The sequence below is a fragment of the Gavialis gangeticus genome, unplaced genomic scaffold (assembly GCF_001723915.1).
Source record: "Gavialis gangeticus isolate Ggan-Ray unplaced genomic scaffold, GavGan_comp1, whole genome shotgun sequence".
NCBI classification, from domain to species: Eukaryota; Metazoa; Chordata; order Crocodylia; family Gavialidae; genus Gavialis; species Gavialis gangeticus.
The window spans coordinates 45,915,026-45,933,256 of NW_017729004.1; the positions used below are offsets into that span (position 1 = coordinate 45,915,026).

Genomic DNA, 18,231 nt, shown 5'->3' on the forward strand with positions numbered 1-18,231 from the left:
AGGCTGTCATTACTGGAAAGGCAAAAAACAGTCTCCTTGCTTTCTCCCTGCTTAACACCTAGAATTGAGTGGAAAGCAGGAAGGCTGACAGTTGGAGAATTCAGTCTCCAGAAAGCCCACCTTGGAGCTGTCAATTTGATTTTCCAGATTGGAAAAAAAATATCCAGCAAAAGGCACTGATTTTCTGACAGAAAATTCTCAAATTTCTCTACTCTTATTTTCCAAAGAGCAGCAATCCTCAGAGAACGTTTAAATATTTCATCTTTATTCTATTTGATGCAAAGCCTTATGGAATAAAGCTATTATTTTGGAACACCTGCAATTTTTATGGGAGGACAGGACAGGAACTATTGTATTCCCTGCATGACACTCTGCCCTATGCATGAGTGAGCGTGGACAAGCTAATATCAAAGGCATTTAAACATAATGATTTTAAGAACTGGTCATGAGCTTCCCCCTATATGTTACTAATTATTGTGCTATACCGTGCAGAATAAATGTAGGAAGAAGGCGCCTGAAGTATGGATGGGGGCACAGAAGTAGTATATGCCAGCTATTCTGCTGCCAACAGCCTCCAGGATATAGGAGTAAGAACCCAGGATTGGAAGGGGCCTCAGCATTCCTTGCCTTCACAGACAACCATTTATCCAAATCCTAAAAATTGACCCAAATCCTAAAAACTGTCCAGCTCCTCACAGGCATCACAGCTATAAGAACAAGCCAAAAGCAAAAAAAAAACCCAACCTAAAAAACATACCATGTGTCATAAGTACAAAGAGGAGGAGGCAAAAGCACCATGGCTAAATACAGACAGTCAAAAAGCCTGAGGCTGAATCAGTTCAGTCTTTGCAGGTTTGTCTAAGCTGTGTAGATTGAACCTATAAGCAAGTGAGCAGACATCCACTTTTGATTTCTGAAATTGCAGCCACATGCCTACAGTGGCCCAAACCAGAAGTCAGGGGTGCTCGAGCATACCACCCTGCTGGGCTGGAGCAGACAGCTTAGGCCAAGACTAGCCTGCCCACCCTACAAGGGTGACTTGCCAGGGAGGTGCAAAGCATTCTGGGATGCTGGGAGATTGAGAGTTAACTTGAATCTGGAGAGGATTCACATGCATCATTCATAGCATCACTGTAACCTAAATCAGCTAAGTCTGATAATACATCTATCCAGGTTTACCTTAAACCAGTCTCGGCCATTTGTGCACTGAACTTCTGTTGTGCTACAGAACTGAACTGGTCTCTGATCACTTATACCACTTTATGTGTAATTTCTATCCCTAGCCTATCAGTGCTTGACCACTGTGATAGCAGAGAAGCATTTAGATTAAAATAAAAGGAAAAACAGCCCTAGACTGGAAAGTGGCTTGGGGTACCAGGAAGTAAATCAAGATTTGTCTCTTCTACTCCCGTTCTAAGGGCAACTTAGCTGAAACAAAGATCGAAGCACAATGATCACTTCTATCACTCCTGAAATGTAGTCAATTTACAGCAGCTCTAACAGCACTCAGCAACACCTCACAACACATTAGAACAACAGGTGGTGGATCCTGTATATAGGTGATTGCAATTAATATCAAACAAGTACCTGACACTGAGCTGGTTCACTAGACAGCCTGGTAAGGATAGGACTCCTGAGGTTGGATATAATTGGTGTTGTATTTGTCAGCAGTGAGCCACTAAAATAAATGAATGATCCTGAAAAATAAAATCACAGAAATATTTAAAACAATCTCACCCCCAATGGTGAACATTTACCTGAGAGGATCAGTCATTCCTTTATTAGGTATATTGACCTGTGTTGGAACAGGCAACCCAGAGAGGCTGTGAAGTCTTCACCCCTGGTAATTCTAAAGAGCAGGTTGGATGGATGCTTGGCTGAGTTGGTTTAGTTAGAGATGAACCTGCCTTAAACAGGGGGCTGGACTAGATGATCTTGTGAGGTCACTTCCAGCCCTACTTTCCTATGATCCCATTACCCCATTAATTTATTTTTAAGAAGTGCCCTGGAGCTAACAGAGGAAGTGTTGAAATAACCTATGTCTGTACCTATATATGTTTGCAAAGACAAAGGGGGAGGATGTTGCACATTATTCTTTCCACATCCCAGACTCCTACCTGGAAGGCGCAGAACAGCAGGATGGGAAGCCCGGATGGAAAGCAGGAAAAAAAACCCCAAAACACAAAAAAAATGACAAGCCAGTGGCTGCAGTAGAGCTGTGCACTCTAAAAATGATGTGATTGGTCATATCACCATTAAGCCTTTCCTGCCATCGTGCTAGCAAGCATTAAAAAAAAAAATCTACTTGTGAGGGAGCAAACATGGTGCCTCTAAAACTTAAATGCTGCTTCTGAATAGTCTGTAGCTTTGTTCCAAAGGCATTTGCCTTCCCATATCTGCCCTCCTCCAGCAGAAAAACTTTACATTTCTGTCTTTCAAACAAGTACAATTAGCTCTTCCCCCTACATTCTACTTTATCCCAGTGCCTACAGGTGCCTGAGAAAATGGAAATGTATGAGAAGTTGCGCAGAGCACCTGAGAAATCAAAATACTGTAGACCTCAGCTGGGATCCCTAAAAGACACATTTTAATTGGTTTAAATGGTGTTATAAGTAGTGTTTAGAATCACAATTAAGCTCCTATTAGGTACACTATTCAACTTATCAAATTCTCAGGGAAGCCTAGCAGTTTTTAAGCATGCTAACAATGTTGCAAACCACAGGAGCCAGTGAAATAAGCTATAATTTTCTCAGGGGGTCCACAGGCTTGACATTATTGTCTGTGCTAGTGGGGATGAAAGCTTAATTAAAGATTTAATCTGAACTCTGGCAAACTAACTGCCTTTGGACTTGAGCTACAGCAGATGTGCTCAAGACAAAGGTAGAGGAGGATAAACGTCTTCAAGGGTCCCTAAAGCAGCACGTTTTAGCTGCCACTGCTGCTGCTGTCATTGAATACTGAAACGTTCTTTATGAAAGTCTATGCAAAGTAAGGGCTGAGTCTCACACACTGATATCATACTGATGGCTTTGCATCTTGAAAATCAGCTACTGTGCTGGCTCAGTTATGCACATTAGTGGGGTTTTTCCCCTCCCCATGGATGCGCAACACAGAGCAGAGGGGTAGATTCAGCCCTAAGCTAATATTTACATATACAGATAGAGTGACCCTGGCTTTCACAGAGCGTCAGTTGTTTTTCCTACACAAACAAGGCAGGCTGCATATTCTATAGGTCAGGGAAGCCTCTCTCACCAGAAGGGATGCAACATTTTCACTGTACTTCATAAGATACAGCTTTATAGTTAGTTGGTAGCTGAAGCTCCACAGGAGCCCTGCCAGTGCTGATTGTTGAAGATGTTTTATGCAGATCCAACGTTTCAAACTGTTCTTCTGCTGACCCACAGCCTTTCACTGTATGCTGCACTTCTATTATCTCTTGTCAGTAGATTCACTGAAATGGGAGACACCCATTCCACGTTTAATGCTGACAGGAGCTGGCATAAACCAAGGGTGAACCCTGCTGAACTGAGGGAATATTAAAAATATCAAAAGATCTCATTCCTGCTCCAGCCTCTTTACAGTGCTTATCAGTGACTAAAGTACGGTGCTTATCATAGTGACTAAAGGGGTGTTAAAAGTCTTATCTTGTGTTTGATCAGGGCAAGATCTTCCTGGTATAGGCCTACAATGGCAAAGGTCAACCATAAGGCTGCTTCTCAAGAAACTCTTCACAAACAACTGTGCAGGGGGGAATTACCACTGTTAGGGCTGCACTGGGGACAGGACCACTTTATTGCAGAAACAATTAAAAAGAACAAAACAAAGAAAAATCAAACAAAACAAAAAACCCCAAACAAACCAGGCAGCACTTAGCCCATATGGTACTCTGGCAAGGTTGCTGTAACCTGGGAACTAGAATATAGTATAGAAATACCCAAACTAACTTTAAAAGAGCTTCTTCTCAGCAGGCTAAATTAGCCTGCACTGAGTTATATGCTGCCATAGCTGGATAGCTTCAAATACCCAAGTGAACTAGCTCAGGTCCACAGTATAGACATACCCATAAACAGTCCCCTCAGACCAGCCCCTCAAAGAGCCTAGGATTGGGAGGGTGAAAGAGTTACTTCACACTACCTTAGCATCCTTCTTGAGCTGTGAGTGGTGTTGTGCCTCTTAATTCTGTGGTTAGAACAGTGTTTGAATACTGAGCAGTAAATAAGACCTAGGGCCAGTCATTATGAATAAGATGACATATTGAATAACTACTTATGAGCGCCATCTAATCCTGTGAATCTAATGAGGCAGGTGGCCTGTGGAAAATGGCATGTATCATCATGTAATTAAAGACTATTATAAGGTATACACAAATGAACTTAATTAAAGGTTCACAGGCCAAATTTAATCCTAGAGTTTCTTTTTTTTTTACACCACATCATTAACACCATTTCAAAGTAGATTTTGTGTATGTAGCATACATATATCTATATCTGTATGTGTATGTAATAATTCCAATGGCTATAGAAAAAGCTTTATTCAAAATGGACCTCTGAGTATACCCTGAAGTTGGTCCTGTTTTAAATTAATTTGATCTCCTCAGGAACTACATAATAAATATCTCTTAATAAAAATACAACATGAACTTCTAACACTGTAAGGTTATCATATTGGACATTTTCAGTAGCGTACACTATATTGTATTTGCATTTTACTTCTGCAAATATTTATAACATGCACTCTTTGCTAAAATCAACTTTCCCAGTTGAACACACTATACAACAGTAATGAGACCAAGATAGCTACAGGCTTATAAGAAATAGCAGTTCAAGTGATTTTGCCCATGCTCTGCCTGTCCCAAGAAAAAGTAATTAATTTGTCTATGCTATATAAACAAGAGAATTGCTTAAATTATTTATTTTGGACTAAATCCTAGCTTCATTGGAAACAATGCCTGAGTAATAACTAAAAGAATGGGCTCTTTATGAATGTGTGAGACAGTGGTGCTTATCGTATACAGAGGAGGAGTTGGCGGTCTCAGTCCACCGGGCAGGAATTCAAAAACTAAAATCAACATTACAGCTAGCATTGATTAGCACTTCTTCGGTTGTTCCAAAGAAAAACTATTGGTTATATAGACATAGAAACAAAACTGCAGTGACTCCTCTGAGGTCCAGTACAGGAATAAACAGGCAAGGCGTATACATTGGCTTTGTTGTCAATCTGGCATCCTTCACAAGTATTAAGATGCAACCTTAGGACAAGAAAAAAAAATACAAAAAAATTCCCTCACCATGTTCATCATTAGTTGTATGGTCTCCGTTAGGAAGACTCACATTGCTGGAAGTCTGTCCTTTTACTCTGTTCCACTCCATTTCCTCTGTGCGTAATGGCTTCCATCCACAGAAATCAGACTCAAAGTCACAAAGTGTATAATTTGCTATTGAGAAAATAAGAAGAATAAGATTATTGAGTAAAAGGTTATAAAATAATTATATGCCAATCTTTTATTCTCTTTAGGTGAAAACCAATTTGCTTACTCTTCAGGTATAAACCTACTCAAAAAGAAACCTAATGGTCTTTTTCATTGAAATATAAATCACTTTCCTTTGGGGGAAAATAAACAATGCTCTAAAACGTAGAAAGAATTTAAGCAATCTCTTGCTCTGTCAGATATGCACAGAACTGCAAGATGAGACGACTGTATTAACCAAGTCCATAACTAAAAATTAAACTAAAAGGCTGCCTGTGTATAGACAACACAATTACAAATGTATACAAATACTTTTTGGAATTACTGAGGGAAGCTTTTTGCAACAAGAGACATTATTAAGAATATCAGATAAAAGTTTTTAAAAAATACGGATTTACTGAAAGTCAGTTGGACTTAGGCTCCTATTTGCTTAGGTTATTTTTGAAAAGGGGACTATTGCTCCTAAATTTTGAGGTGCTGTTGAAAGTTTTACTTGCAGCATACTCAGCAATTAAACTCCAATTAAATTTGCTGAATTGCTTTAACCAATATAGGCTGTGTAACAAACAATGCTGTACTTCATCAGTTCTCTGTTACAAGCTGAGGAAAACATTTTCTCTGGAATTATAGCGCAATTAAGTCTTTTCATAGCATAATCAATAATCAAACAAAGACCAACCTGGAAAAGTACTGAATCTTTTGAAATCCTCAGGGTCACTTATTTCAGTTGTGAAAACTATTGTAGGGATTATATGTAGTTGTAGCAAAGACTCTTGATGTATTCAATGCATCATGCAAATGTCATTCTGGGTATTACTGTAAATTTTCCAATTTATAATTACAAAATAGAACATTGCTCTACTCAGACACAAAGGCACTAGGATTCCTCCTAGTATACATTCAGAGGCTCTGCTAGCTACTGCTGAGCTTCATATTAAGAAATAAATCACCAAGGTATGTGCAGACATTTGCTGCACCTGAACTACAATCACGTGGCTTTATGCTACATAATCATAGATTAGGAGTGGCTTGTGCACATGTTTGCCAATGCTGGGAGCCATGCTGGGAACCTGATCTAGGTAAATCAGGGTAGAGAGAGGGGGCGGGAGGGATTGGCAAGGAGTCAGTCCGCACTGGGGTTTGGCAGACGCTAGGTTTTAGGGAGTAGGAAAAGTACAGCTCCAGGGCTGGGGTGAGCACCAGGTCTTTCCCAGTCCTGGGTCTGTGTTCTGAATGTGTACAAACTTTTGGCATATCAGACTAATTTGCTCCTCAGGTGAACTAATTCGATTGTTCACCATTTTTTGCCCTATTTAACCTCCCTGAACATCTGCACAAACAGCCACTTAAATCAATTTAACCTTACTTAGATTGACGTAAATGTAACATCTGCATGTACCCCAAGATCAGTCCTATTTAATTGGATCTGCAATGTGTATTTTAATACAATACACTAGTGCCCACATAGGACAGTATCATATATTAGTTAAATGAGATGCTTATAATCTTAAATTTATCTAATTAAAGAATACTTAGGCTTTCAGCAGGATAACTTGTTAATTAAAGTTCAGTTGTTAATACATTAAGGTAGAGAGCATATAAATTGCTACACAGCTTAAACTGTCTTGCTGTATGCTAATTTAATACCTAGACCTTTAGGCATCATGCTTATTTAGCAGTCATTTCATGTAGGCAAAATGAAATCAAAGAATGCCCAATTTGATATTCTTACTCAAAGAAATGCCTAATTTCATCTAGCCCCCCTGACCTTGTCAAAAGTCTTCTGCATAAACTATAATAATAAAAAACACCTCCCCTAACAACTGAATCTGCAAAAGTATTATTTATACGGTATTAATGGTTTAGATATTTTAAGCATTAGTCAGAAGTTTTCTTCAACCTTTTAGGCTGCTCTTTCTAAGAAGGACAATCCTGCCAAAACCTTATCTCAGTATGTGGGTTGTCTACACTTCCTAGATTTTAAACGTAAATATAAATGTCCCTTTTTAAGGAGTACTTAGGAAATCAGGATAGTGTTAATTATGAATAAGTATTTTCCAAAATGGCCAAGAAAGAACCTCATGTGTCGTTCCAGATTTCATAGTTTCCATTCTTCTTCAATATGTATTTAAAAGCATAGGGAAGATTAATATGAGGACATTGGTCAGAAATGTCCCTTATGCACTAACGACCCTAGATATCCAGGGGTGGATCCAGAGGGGGTGCCGTGGTGCAGCCACACCCCACTTTGGCTGTACGCCACTTAGGCCATGAGCTCTCTGAGCTCATTGGTGTTTCAGTGTAGCTCCTTCTTGGAACTCTACATATCTCATGAGCTCTCTGAACTCGTCATCTGGTCAGTGCCCAGACTTTCTAACTTCAAGAAGTTCTGGAGCCCATGGAGCTCATCTACCTTGATCTGAAATCATCCAGTATCTGCTGACTTTTGGAATGAACATTTCTACTTTCTCAGGTTCCTGGGTGTATAACAGAGGATGAGGGGTAGGATTTTCAAGACTAAAAAATCTATTTTAATTTGGTCTGTTAGGTAGGAAAGTGATGACTTAAATTTGTTAGTTTTTGTATCGATGTGCAATTGCAATGTAATCTTGCCAGCACTGAAAACCAGGGTAAACATTTTTTATAAAAAACCTTTGCTTAGGAACAATGCAAAGCCTATATACCTGGCTTCTGCTCACCTCTGGTTGTCAAGCAAAGAAAAATATTGTGGCCAGTAAAAACTACCCAATGGCAATGGAGCATAAATTATTTATTTTAATTTTATCCTTATGGCCATAATAAGCTCCATATAGAGCTTATACTTCCCTGTTAAAGTTGCCCAACAGTTTTATATGTAAGACTGTTTTAAGTTGGTTACAACTTCTAAAACCTCTAGTAATTCAGGCTCAAACTATCCATGTTAGGAGTACATCTTAGGCTTTTTTTTTTTTTTTTTAAACTGTCAGCTAAACTAATTTAGTTGTTTCAGAAAACAAGACTAGTCCATATTTTAAAAAAATCCTGAAATGTGGCTTTTTTTTTTATTAGGGGCATGCCATAAATTAATCCAGATCCACAGATCTTAAAAACAGAAGGTATTTATAATTTTGCAGCTAAATTCTCCAAAGCCATTTGTAGTGAGATGGTTCCATCTGTGGTAAAGGAATTGAAAGCAGAGAAACCTTTACCCTCACTGGCCTATGGAGAGTCAAGAGCAAGGTTGCCACGATTTTTTTTTTAGTGACAATCTGCAAACATTTTTAATGTCACACAAATGTAACCCTTCTGCCAAGTCCTGGACAGCAACAACAAAAGCCAGGTTCAAATTTAGTGGTTTAGCACCCACTTGCTAAATCTGGCTTGAGTCCCCACCCAGAAGTTTGAGAAGATACATGTTCTAAAGCAGTGGTTCTCAACCTTTTTTGGACGAGGAACCATTTGTAAACATCAACAGCAAGTCCAGATTCAGTGTCCCTCACTCCTGACTTGATAGCTCTGGCTCCAGACCCCAGCTCCCCTGTACATGGGGCATAGGGGGCCCCAAAAAGATACACAGAAGTTGTTAAGCAAGAACAAGTAGACCTGCAGATATAATAATGCAGAATGCAGGGGGTAAGCAAAAGAGAGCGGAAGGAATTTGGGCAGCTGTAGAAAGGTAGGAGAAGACAGGGAGTAGGATCAAAAGAGTAGGAATTAGGCTGTGTGCACAAGAAGTCTCTAGACACTAGAATATGCTCCAATCCCAAAACCTGTAGTTATACACAGGAGTCCCAAGTCTCTACATTCCCCTGGTATTAGTGAATATTTATGAAAATCATGGGCAAAATATGTCTTTCATTTCCCTCTACTTTATGTCTTTCAAATACATCTTTCATTTTCTTCACACAAAGAATAAAAGCTTTCTGCTGGTACCATTAGCTCAGGTGCCAGAGACTTGTGCTCTAGATATGTAGAAGTTAAAACTTGCTGATGACACCAACTGGCCTGTTGATAGGTTCCACAAAATAGAAATGGTGTTTTTTTAGGGTTGAAATTAAGTTTCTACAGTTAAAAAATATAGGAGAACATTACAAATGAAGCATTAATCACTTAGATGTTTGAAAAGTCCTAATTTATATTTGTCTGTGTAGAATTACCACGGACCTTGCGCGAAGGTAAAACTTTACATTTTGGTACCTTGGGTGGCTCTGTGAGGAGTAGGAGAGGGAGATGAGGAGCATCAACAGTGGAATGGGCTACTGTTGCCTAGGCGCAAACTCCTGCAACATGGACTGTGGTGACGGTGTGGACTCCCTGGGGAATGCCGTTCTGGTACCCCCAATGATTTCACACCTAGGCCTGGTGCCTCAGTTGCTGCCCCCAAGCTATGCTACTGTCCCTGTGTACATACAGATTATGATACAAACTTTAATTATGTGATCACAAACTCATTTTCCCTCCATCTGTTCCCTAGATGGACAGTGCTCCAGGAAAGAATCTGGTTTGTATATGGAATAATGCTGTTGTTTGTAAGATTCTTGCTTCCCTTTTTGCAGTAACAGAACTTACATGCTGTAGTAAAGGATGAGGCACAGGAGAAAATTATTCTCATCTCTGTCTCTGCATTCTCATGTGATGCTAGACAAATCACTTCAATTTAAATTTTCACAGGTGGCCACTAACTCTGGGTGTATAATGTAGGAAATATGGACCTGGATTTACAGAAGTGCTTAGTGTTCACAACTGCAGCTGAAGTCAATGGGAGCTGTGCTTTAAAGGTATAAAATGATAACCACAAAGGAAAAAAATGAGGTCGTAGATCTAAAATTGGGTATCCAAAATTAGCAGAAACTTTTGGCAGTTTGGCTTTAATTCTTCAATTCCACAGGTTTAATAGCACCACCTAACTTCACACAGGTGATGTGGAGATTTAAAAAATCATGTTTGTGAACTGCACAGATATTAAGAAATCATTAGAGAAATGACCTGAAGGAAATTCATAACTTCATTTACAATGCAGCATTTGGATGGTATACATGAAGTAAGATTTCACTGAATGAGGAAGTGAAACAAGAAATGCAGAAAAACTATCCCTTCATTGAATACATCAGAGGTCCCATGGAAAAATAGTTTGTGATCGTCACAGGGAGGAAGCAAGAGACAGACCCCGAGGGGCCAGGGGGGGACCCTTGGGGCCGGAACGCACCAGGGAAGGCAAGGAAAGAGAGGAAAAGATGAAAAATCTCTTACCTGTAGCCGGAGCCGTGGTGAAACCGGAAGTGGCGATGGGACCCGTGCAGCTCATTAGCCACGTTTTTTTAAAACTGTGGCCAGCTGAGGAGAGGAGCTGGAGGAGCCAGAGGGGAGAGATAAAAGGTGCCATGGGGGAGGGAGCCGGGGGAAGACCTGGAAGGTCGCCAGCAGGGAAGGTGTTCCCGGAACCCCTATTGGGGGTAAGAGGCGGCAGGGTTGCCTCCCACGGGGCAGAAGACCGCTTTCAAGTCCGTCACAGGGAAGATGCCAGCGATGGCACAGAGAGAGAGGAGGAGGACACACCTCACCCAGACAGAGGACTTGAGGGAGAAGATCAAAGAGAGCAGGAGGAGGAGGTGGACAACGAGGATTACCCCGGAGGAACAGGGGAGATTGGCAGAGCCTGAGACGTCAAGCTAGCTGGGACCGGTACGAGTTCGGGAAGGCTCCAGGAGCAACCCCAGGTGGGGAATGAAGAGACTAAGTAGTGAAAAGGGGCTGCATAAGACAGGCTCCAGCTGCATAGAGCTGCCCAGGGGGGACATAGAGGAGGCGTGACTAGAGGGACCACCGAGGATCCAGCGAACACACGGGCAGTCTGAAGAATGGAGGGGAGAATGTGGTAGCTGTCAGGCTAAGGCGTACTCAGGGCAGGACCAGTTAGAAAACCCTAGAGACCTGGGGCTACTGGTATAGAGTGGGTTGAGAGGTCAGGGACTAAGGGGCTAGGCTGGCCTACCTTATGTAGCCAGGAGCCTCCCTGGTACTGATATTGTTCCTTTTTGTTGTTTCTTTCTGTTTCCCACTTTTGGAGGGGTTGTGAGACCCAGCACATAGAGCCCTAGCATTGGCTCAATTAAAAGAAGGGTGCAGTCTTAAGGGAAGCTAGACAGTCATGAGACCCAAAGGGTATGGTACAGATTTTGGGCCAAGTTGGCCCTAGTACATTTCCACAGGAGAGCACAGGACACCAACAGTCGGAGGTCGAGGCTGGGTATCAGGGCGAGGTATAGGGGAGGTTGGAGCCTCGCAGAAGATTGCTGTCCAGAGGTCTCTGATGCTTGAGAACCCCAGTAGTCGGACCCCACCACTGAAAGAATAAACAAAGTCGTGGCAGGCGAGATTGGGGAAGAGACTACCCCAGGGCAGGACATCCATTTAGCGAGACCACAGGGACGGATTGATGGACAGTCCTATACATCCAAAGCTGCACAGCACGTGACCAGATGATCGAAGTCTAACGGGTGCAGTGATGATATAATTAGAGACCATATCATACTACATACATGTAAGGAAACTGAATTTTGGAATGACCTAAATCACTGAATGTTTAGTTTTACAACCTTATGAATTTTTAAATTGTGCTGTATGGTAGCCTCTCATGCAAATGTTTATCCAAAATGCAGGGTCAACAGTGCTTTTGCAAGGATAATACATTAGTGAAAATACCCCAGGTATATTTTAGGGTAATCTTATTCATTTGTGTGAGAGAGAGAAGGAGCCACCAGGCTCCAAAGCACATGGGCTAAACAAAGGCCCAGCCGCCCCAGGTCTGCAACCCCAAGGAGCCCGGCAGAAATCTCCCTTACCCAGGTGTTTTGGGAGGGGAGGGGCAGAGAACTCCTGCACTGGTATAAAGAAGAGCCCGGGACAAGGAAGCAGGAGGAGGAGGAGGAGGAGTGAGCCAGCACATGCTGCAGGGAACTCTGAAAGCAACATGGAGTGCTGGTAGGAGACTGTTGCAGAGAGTAAAACCCACAGCGGGGACTTAGAGCCAAGTTTACTAACCCTGTGGGGTGCAGAACTGTTTGTTTACACGCTGGGAGCTGGCAGAGCCTGGCAGGGAGAGTGGTACTGTAATAACCCTAATAGAGGGGCACTATAGACGTTCGCGGTACCGTAGTACATGTAAAAGTGGCACAAGCCAATAAGATGGTGTTATAGATGGACTCAAGGTGCCAAAAGAAGTTGTGACAACCTCCACAAGTGGCTCTGAGAGAGAGAGAGAGCCACCAAAGAGGGACTGACCGCACAAAGTTCAATCTTGGTTTAGATATTGGCTGCAAACAGCAGGAACAGTGACACAGGCCAGGAGAGCCTTCTCTGTTTTCTTGTTTTCTTTTTGGTCTTTTGTTGGTTGTTTGCTTGGAACCAAGGACACGTGGCAGGACCAACTGGCTGGTCAGACCCCGGTGGAATGGGCGAGGGTGTAGGGGTGGTGGAGCCCTCAGGAACGCAGGACCCTGCGGGACGACGGTGAGACTACTAATTGGACTACACGTGCAGGTAATGAATCAACTCTGTTAACATCAAGTCGTGGCAGGAGAAACGTGGGCTTGTAGATCATCAATTAGAAGCAATAACATCTTAGTCGAGCTGCAGGCGGCGTCCTACAGGTCTGCAAGGGACTGCAATACCTGACAATTTGCTACAAAAAAAGTCCACTAACTACTCTTTCTACTGAAGTAGAAATGACGAATATTAGAAAGTTTCTCTGCTTAGAAAAGACAAGTCTTTCATACCATTGAGTTCTCCATACAAAGAAGCTCTATCCCTCTACTTTGCTAATATAAATGTCTTAAAGCTGATATTCTACTCTCTACATTTGGAATTCAGGAAAAACACTTATATCCACATAACTCAGTCAGCTGGTGACCAGTTGCAGTTGACAGCCATTACTTTTGCTAACTAGACCTTGCTCTTTGATTTTTACCAAAGCCTAGGACTTCCTCTGATTTTAAATCCATTTTCTGGCAACCATTAGTACTTTCATGTTAATAAATAAATTGTACAATTCTGGATCGGTATTATATTGATAGGGCAAATATGAAAAGATTCAGAACTTCAAATAAACTTCTCAACCTTCCTATATTTCACTGGTCTGGAGCCTGGACTCTAAATCTCACAAATCCATCTATGCCCAATTATGGAAAGGATATGCATGTGTGCATGTGTATGTACCACGCACATATGTGGAGGGAAGGATAAAGGGAGATAGGAGATCCTAAACCAAGAATTTTAGTAAAAATACTTCACTGAACCTTAAACTTTCATCGTTTGATTGCAATTAAATAAAAAATAAGACCACTCCTTGTTTTGTTTTGTTTTACTAACTATATATATAACAAGGTCAATTATATTTTTTTCATCCTATTTGTTTATTTTACTATAACTGCATTTTAAAGCATAAATTATATAAATTGGTCAAATATATAATAAGAAGAATTATAGCACAACTCTACAGAGCCAAATTTAACAAATTCTTACTTTACATGAAGTCTGTTACATAAAAATTGAGTAAAATGTTTAGTATCCTAGAAAAAAAACTAGATCCTAAAATAAAAATCAAACATAATCACTGAGTTACCATTTTGGCTTTAATTTTAAAAGATTTGGATGTGCTTGTCAATATTTAATCAGGTTTGAAGAAAACTACTGTACTTAAATTGATTCCTAAAACCAAGTGATTCAGCCTCTCATTATATTTTTCATTGCCAGAACTTTAATAAACTAAGAAGTTCTTTCTGCCCATCAAAACAGCATATAGTGCTCACTATAAGCATCGCTTTTTAATATTTTTTTCCTTGAGCTTTCACGTGATTACAGGGAATGCTTTACTATCTAAAATCCCAGAATACGTGACATAACACAAACTATACCTGCAATATGAATCTTCAGAAGTTATGTAAATTATACAGATGGTAAACCATATTCTTGCTATATTATGTTTATCTATTACACCTCTTCCCAGCAGAGCTCAAGTTAGTTATTGTCAGTGTAATCATTTCATAAGATACAAACGGCAGAAATGCATTCTAAATTTGGAAAGTAAAAAACCCCTGTATCCTAATGTTTATAAATTAATATCTTTACTTCAATGCAAGAAAAATAAAATACATTTCAAAACATCCTATTACTGTAATTCATTTAAATGGCAAACCATATGCAGAATATAAGATTGTCCATGTGTGTGGATTAAGGTATTCCTGAGTCTAATAAAGGTTTAAACTATCATACATATATGAAGAAAGAGAGTTATACTGGTGTAAGTGAGAGCAGACTGTTCCTCAGAGTTAGCCAGTTACATTTCAGGACACAGGTTGAGTTCATTAAAACTAGCCCACTGGCTTAGAATGGATAACCCAGAGTTCAAGGTCTCAGAACCTGCACACATTTAAGCAGACATTTTGGGCTTCATTAATAAATATTATTATAATATATGCCAGTGAGCTTCAAATAGTTTTCAGGTGAAAAGTACTATTTTATCCCATTTACTGAAACTGTAAGTGAAGGAGTGCATAATTAACAACACATGATTTTGTGAATATCATAGTGTCCACACACCCACCACACCCCCCTGACACCGCCTCACAAATCCCACACCCACCCACTAACACACACCCTCCCCTACACCTTACCCCCCCCACAGACAGCTACATCCCCCCCCACGACTCCCCACACACCCCGACACAGGAGCTAGTTAGCACACTCCAGCAGACTCAATTAATTTAGTCTGATTCGATGCACTGGAATTACAGTGCATTGGAGCAGCGTCCCTGCACATCTGCAAGTATATTAAGATGCCACTTTGTCCTAAGTTAACATCTGATGAAGTAGGCTGTTGCCTATGAAAGCTCATGCCTCTCTGAACCAATTAGTCTCAGGTGCTGCCCTGTCCCACCTTCTGCCTGACTTCAGATTAATACAGGTAACCACCTTGCTGCTTCTTTTTTAAAGCAAACAAACCCTACACTGACTGAACTGAATTATTGAGACATACTTTGTACTATATTGTATTAATCAGCAATGAACAAATCCATAAAAATAATCTTGACTGTTATTTATTCTTCTAAATAAGACTTGATGTACAGATGCTAGCTTGCAAATTAATGTAAATGCATAACATTTTTCAAGGACTTGCAAATACTACTTGACATCATACAACAACAAGATGTGCATATTTTTAAAATTATCTAAATTATTTTCTTTTTCAGGACATTTACTTTTCATAAATAATTTATACCTTTCCTAAGCCTAAAAATATCTAAGGTATTACTAGAAATTGAATAGGTAAATTAAGAAGAGTTAAGATTATCCATAAAATGGGTGACTTTAAAAGGTTTCTTATGAAACTTCCCAAGCAGTAGATAACACTGCTAGCTTTAAAACACAGATACAGAAAGTCATACCCCAAAAGGTACAAAGCCACAATACTTCAGATCTGACTGGTGGATAAGAGCAGGCATTACAGCATTGAAGTGTCACAGGGAGGATACAGGGGACAGACCCTGAGGGCCCAAGGGAGAACCCCGGGGGCCAGAACATAACAGGGAAGGCAAGGAGAGACAGAAAAAAAACGGAGAATCCTTACCTACAGCTGGCGCTGCAGCGAAACCAGAAGTAGCGGCAGGACCCACGCAGCTTGTTAACCGCGTCTTTTAAAACTGCGGCCAGCTGTGGAGAGAAGTGGGAGGAGCTGGCATGGGAGCATAAGAGGTGGTGCGGGCAAAGGAGCGGGAGGAGGAAGACCAGAAGGAGAGTCAACAGGGAAGGTATCCCTGGAACCCCAATTAGGGGTAAGAGGAGGCAGGACTGCTTCTCACGGGGCAGAAGTCTGCCTCGAAGCCCATCGTAGGGAGGACACCAGCATCGGCACAGAGAGGGAGGAGGTGGATGCATCTCACCCAGACAAAGGATTCGAGGGAGAGGATCCAAGGAATCAGGAGGAAGAAGGTGACAACAGAGATTGTCCCAAAGAAGAGGGGAGAGTGATGGAACTTGAGGCGTTGAGCCAGGTGGGATCAGCGTGGGTTTGGAAAGGCCTCACAGAAGTCTGCCGTCTAGAGATCCCAGATGCGTGCAAGCCCCAGTAGTCGGACTCTACCACTGAAGGAACAAACAAAGTTGTGGCAGGGGAGATTGGGGAAGAGGCTACCCCGGGGCAGGACATCCATGCAATAAGATCACAGGGACGGAGCAACAGACAGCCCTACACACCCAAAGCCGGGCAGCACGCAACCGGATGATCGAAGCCCAATGGGTGCAGGAAGTAATATCCTACTATTGACTATTGGTGAAGACAACAGATACTACACAACCTTTATGCAAAAGAGTAGGAATGCTGACTGATTTAATTATGTTGTTTGCAACAAACAATATCACTACAGTCTAAATTAAAATGGTACCCAAACTCAATACAAGAAAATTGGTTTTCATTAGCTTGAAACTGCATTTAGCACAAAATTTGATATTAAATGATGAAAAAAAAAGATACCATCAGAAATTTGCCTATCTTTTATGTTAGTCTTCTAAGCACTACACAAATATTTTCTATTTAAGAACAGATTTACTGGGATCCATTGGGTTAATGGTGTCCATTGTGAACTGTAGAATTTAGGAATGTTCTTAAAAGCAACTTTGCAAGCAGAAAATTTTAAAAAAATGTAAAACTTGATCCTGCAAACAACTACCTTAGTAATGATTTCAAGATCAGGCCCTTAATCTCTGAGAATTGCTTAGAACATGGGTCCCCAACAGTTTTATGCCACGGCCCAGAAGTGGCCATGTCCCAGCAAACTGCAGCCTAGTAGTCATAGCCTACCATGGCCAGAATTTCTGGCTAGAAGACAAGTAAGGATATCCCCACACCCCAGGTGAGGCACGGGGAGGGGGAGCAAACTCTGCACTGCTGTGGACCCTGCGGAAGGAGCCGTGGCCTCTCCATCTGGCTCTGGGGGGGCCAAGGTTTGCCAGTCCGTGGCCACTTCCAGTCTGGCAGCTGACTGCGCTGTGGCCTGGCACTGGGGATTGAGAACCCCTGGCTTAGAAAAAATTCATTTTTAGATATGTGAAATGCCGTTTCTCTTAACTGTAAGTTCTATGTAATTATAATGAAATATTTACACATTTGTTCTGGTAATAACTTGTATTTTGGAGCACATCTACACCTGCAATTAATGCACAGGGACTACCTGCCAGCTAGCCCCACACTGAAGCATCTTCATGCCCCAAACAGCTCTGTCACTTTCTACATGTGCGTTTAAGTGCAGTAATTTACTGAATTGTTGGAAAGTACTTGTGTCTGATGGGATTATCCAGGGGTGCAGTGAATGCTGACCTAATTGCTGCACATGTGTAAGTGTGACAATTTACTGAGCAGTAAGTTAGTGAAATGCATGTGTAGACACAACCTTATAGTATTATAGTATTAATTCTGGTCAAGTTAGCATAAATAAAGGGAAACATTATTCCATTTTGTTATTATGAAACAACTGTTACAAAAAAAAATCCTGAAAGAACAGGAAATATCCTGCATAACACAAGGTAACAGCAGCTTGTCTCTATATTTATTCTGCAGGGAGGATTACCAGTACAGTGCCATGAGAGTTTTCCATCAAAAAGAAGCTACTGAGGATAAATGTGTACTAGAATAGATGCTGAAATATGTACAAAAATAGATGCTAAAATATGCATCACTCTCTCAAGTAAAATTTAATGGAAACAAATGTAATACATTCAAAATATTGTTGAGA

At 41.0% G+C, this 18,231-nt stretch overlaps 1 protein-coding gene across 1 annotated transcript in view; it reads right to left on the minus strand.

Moving 5' to 3' along the window:
• MALRD1 (MAM and LDL receptor class A domain containing 1) overlaps nt 1-18,231 on the minus strand; it is a 631,029-nt gene that overhangs the window by 552,731 nt on the left and 60,067 nt on the right. Inside the window, exons 11-12 of the mRNA XM_019507962.1 lie at nt 5,288-5,434; nt 1,588-1,697 (exon numbers count right to left, since the gene is read on the minus strand). Of these exons, the coding sequence (XP_019363507.1) occupies nt 1,588-1,697; nt 5,288-5,434 (257 nt within the window). The remainder of the gene's footprint in view (nt 1-1,587; nt 1,698-5,287; nt 5,435-18,231) is intronic.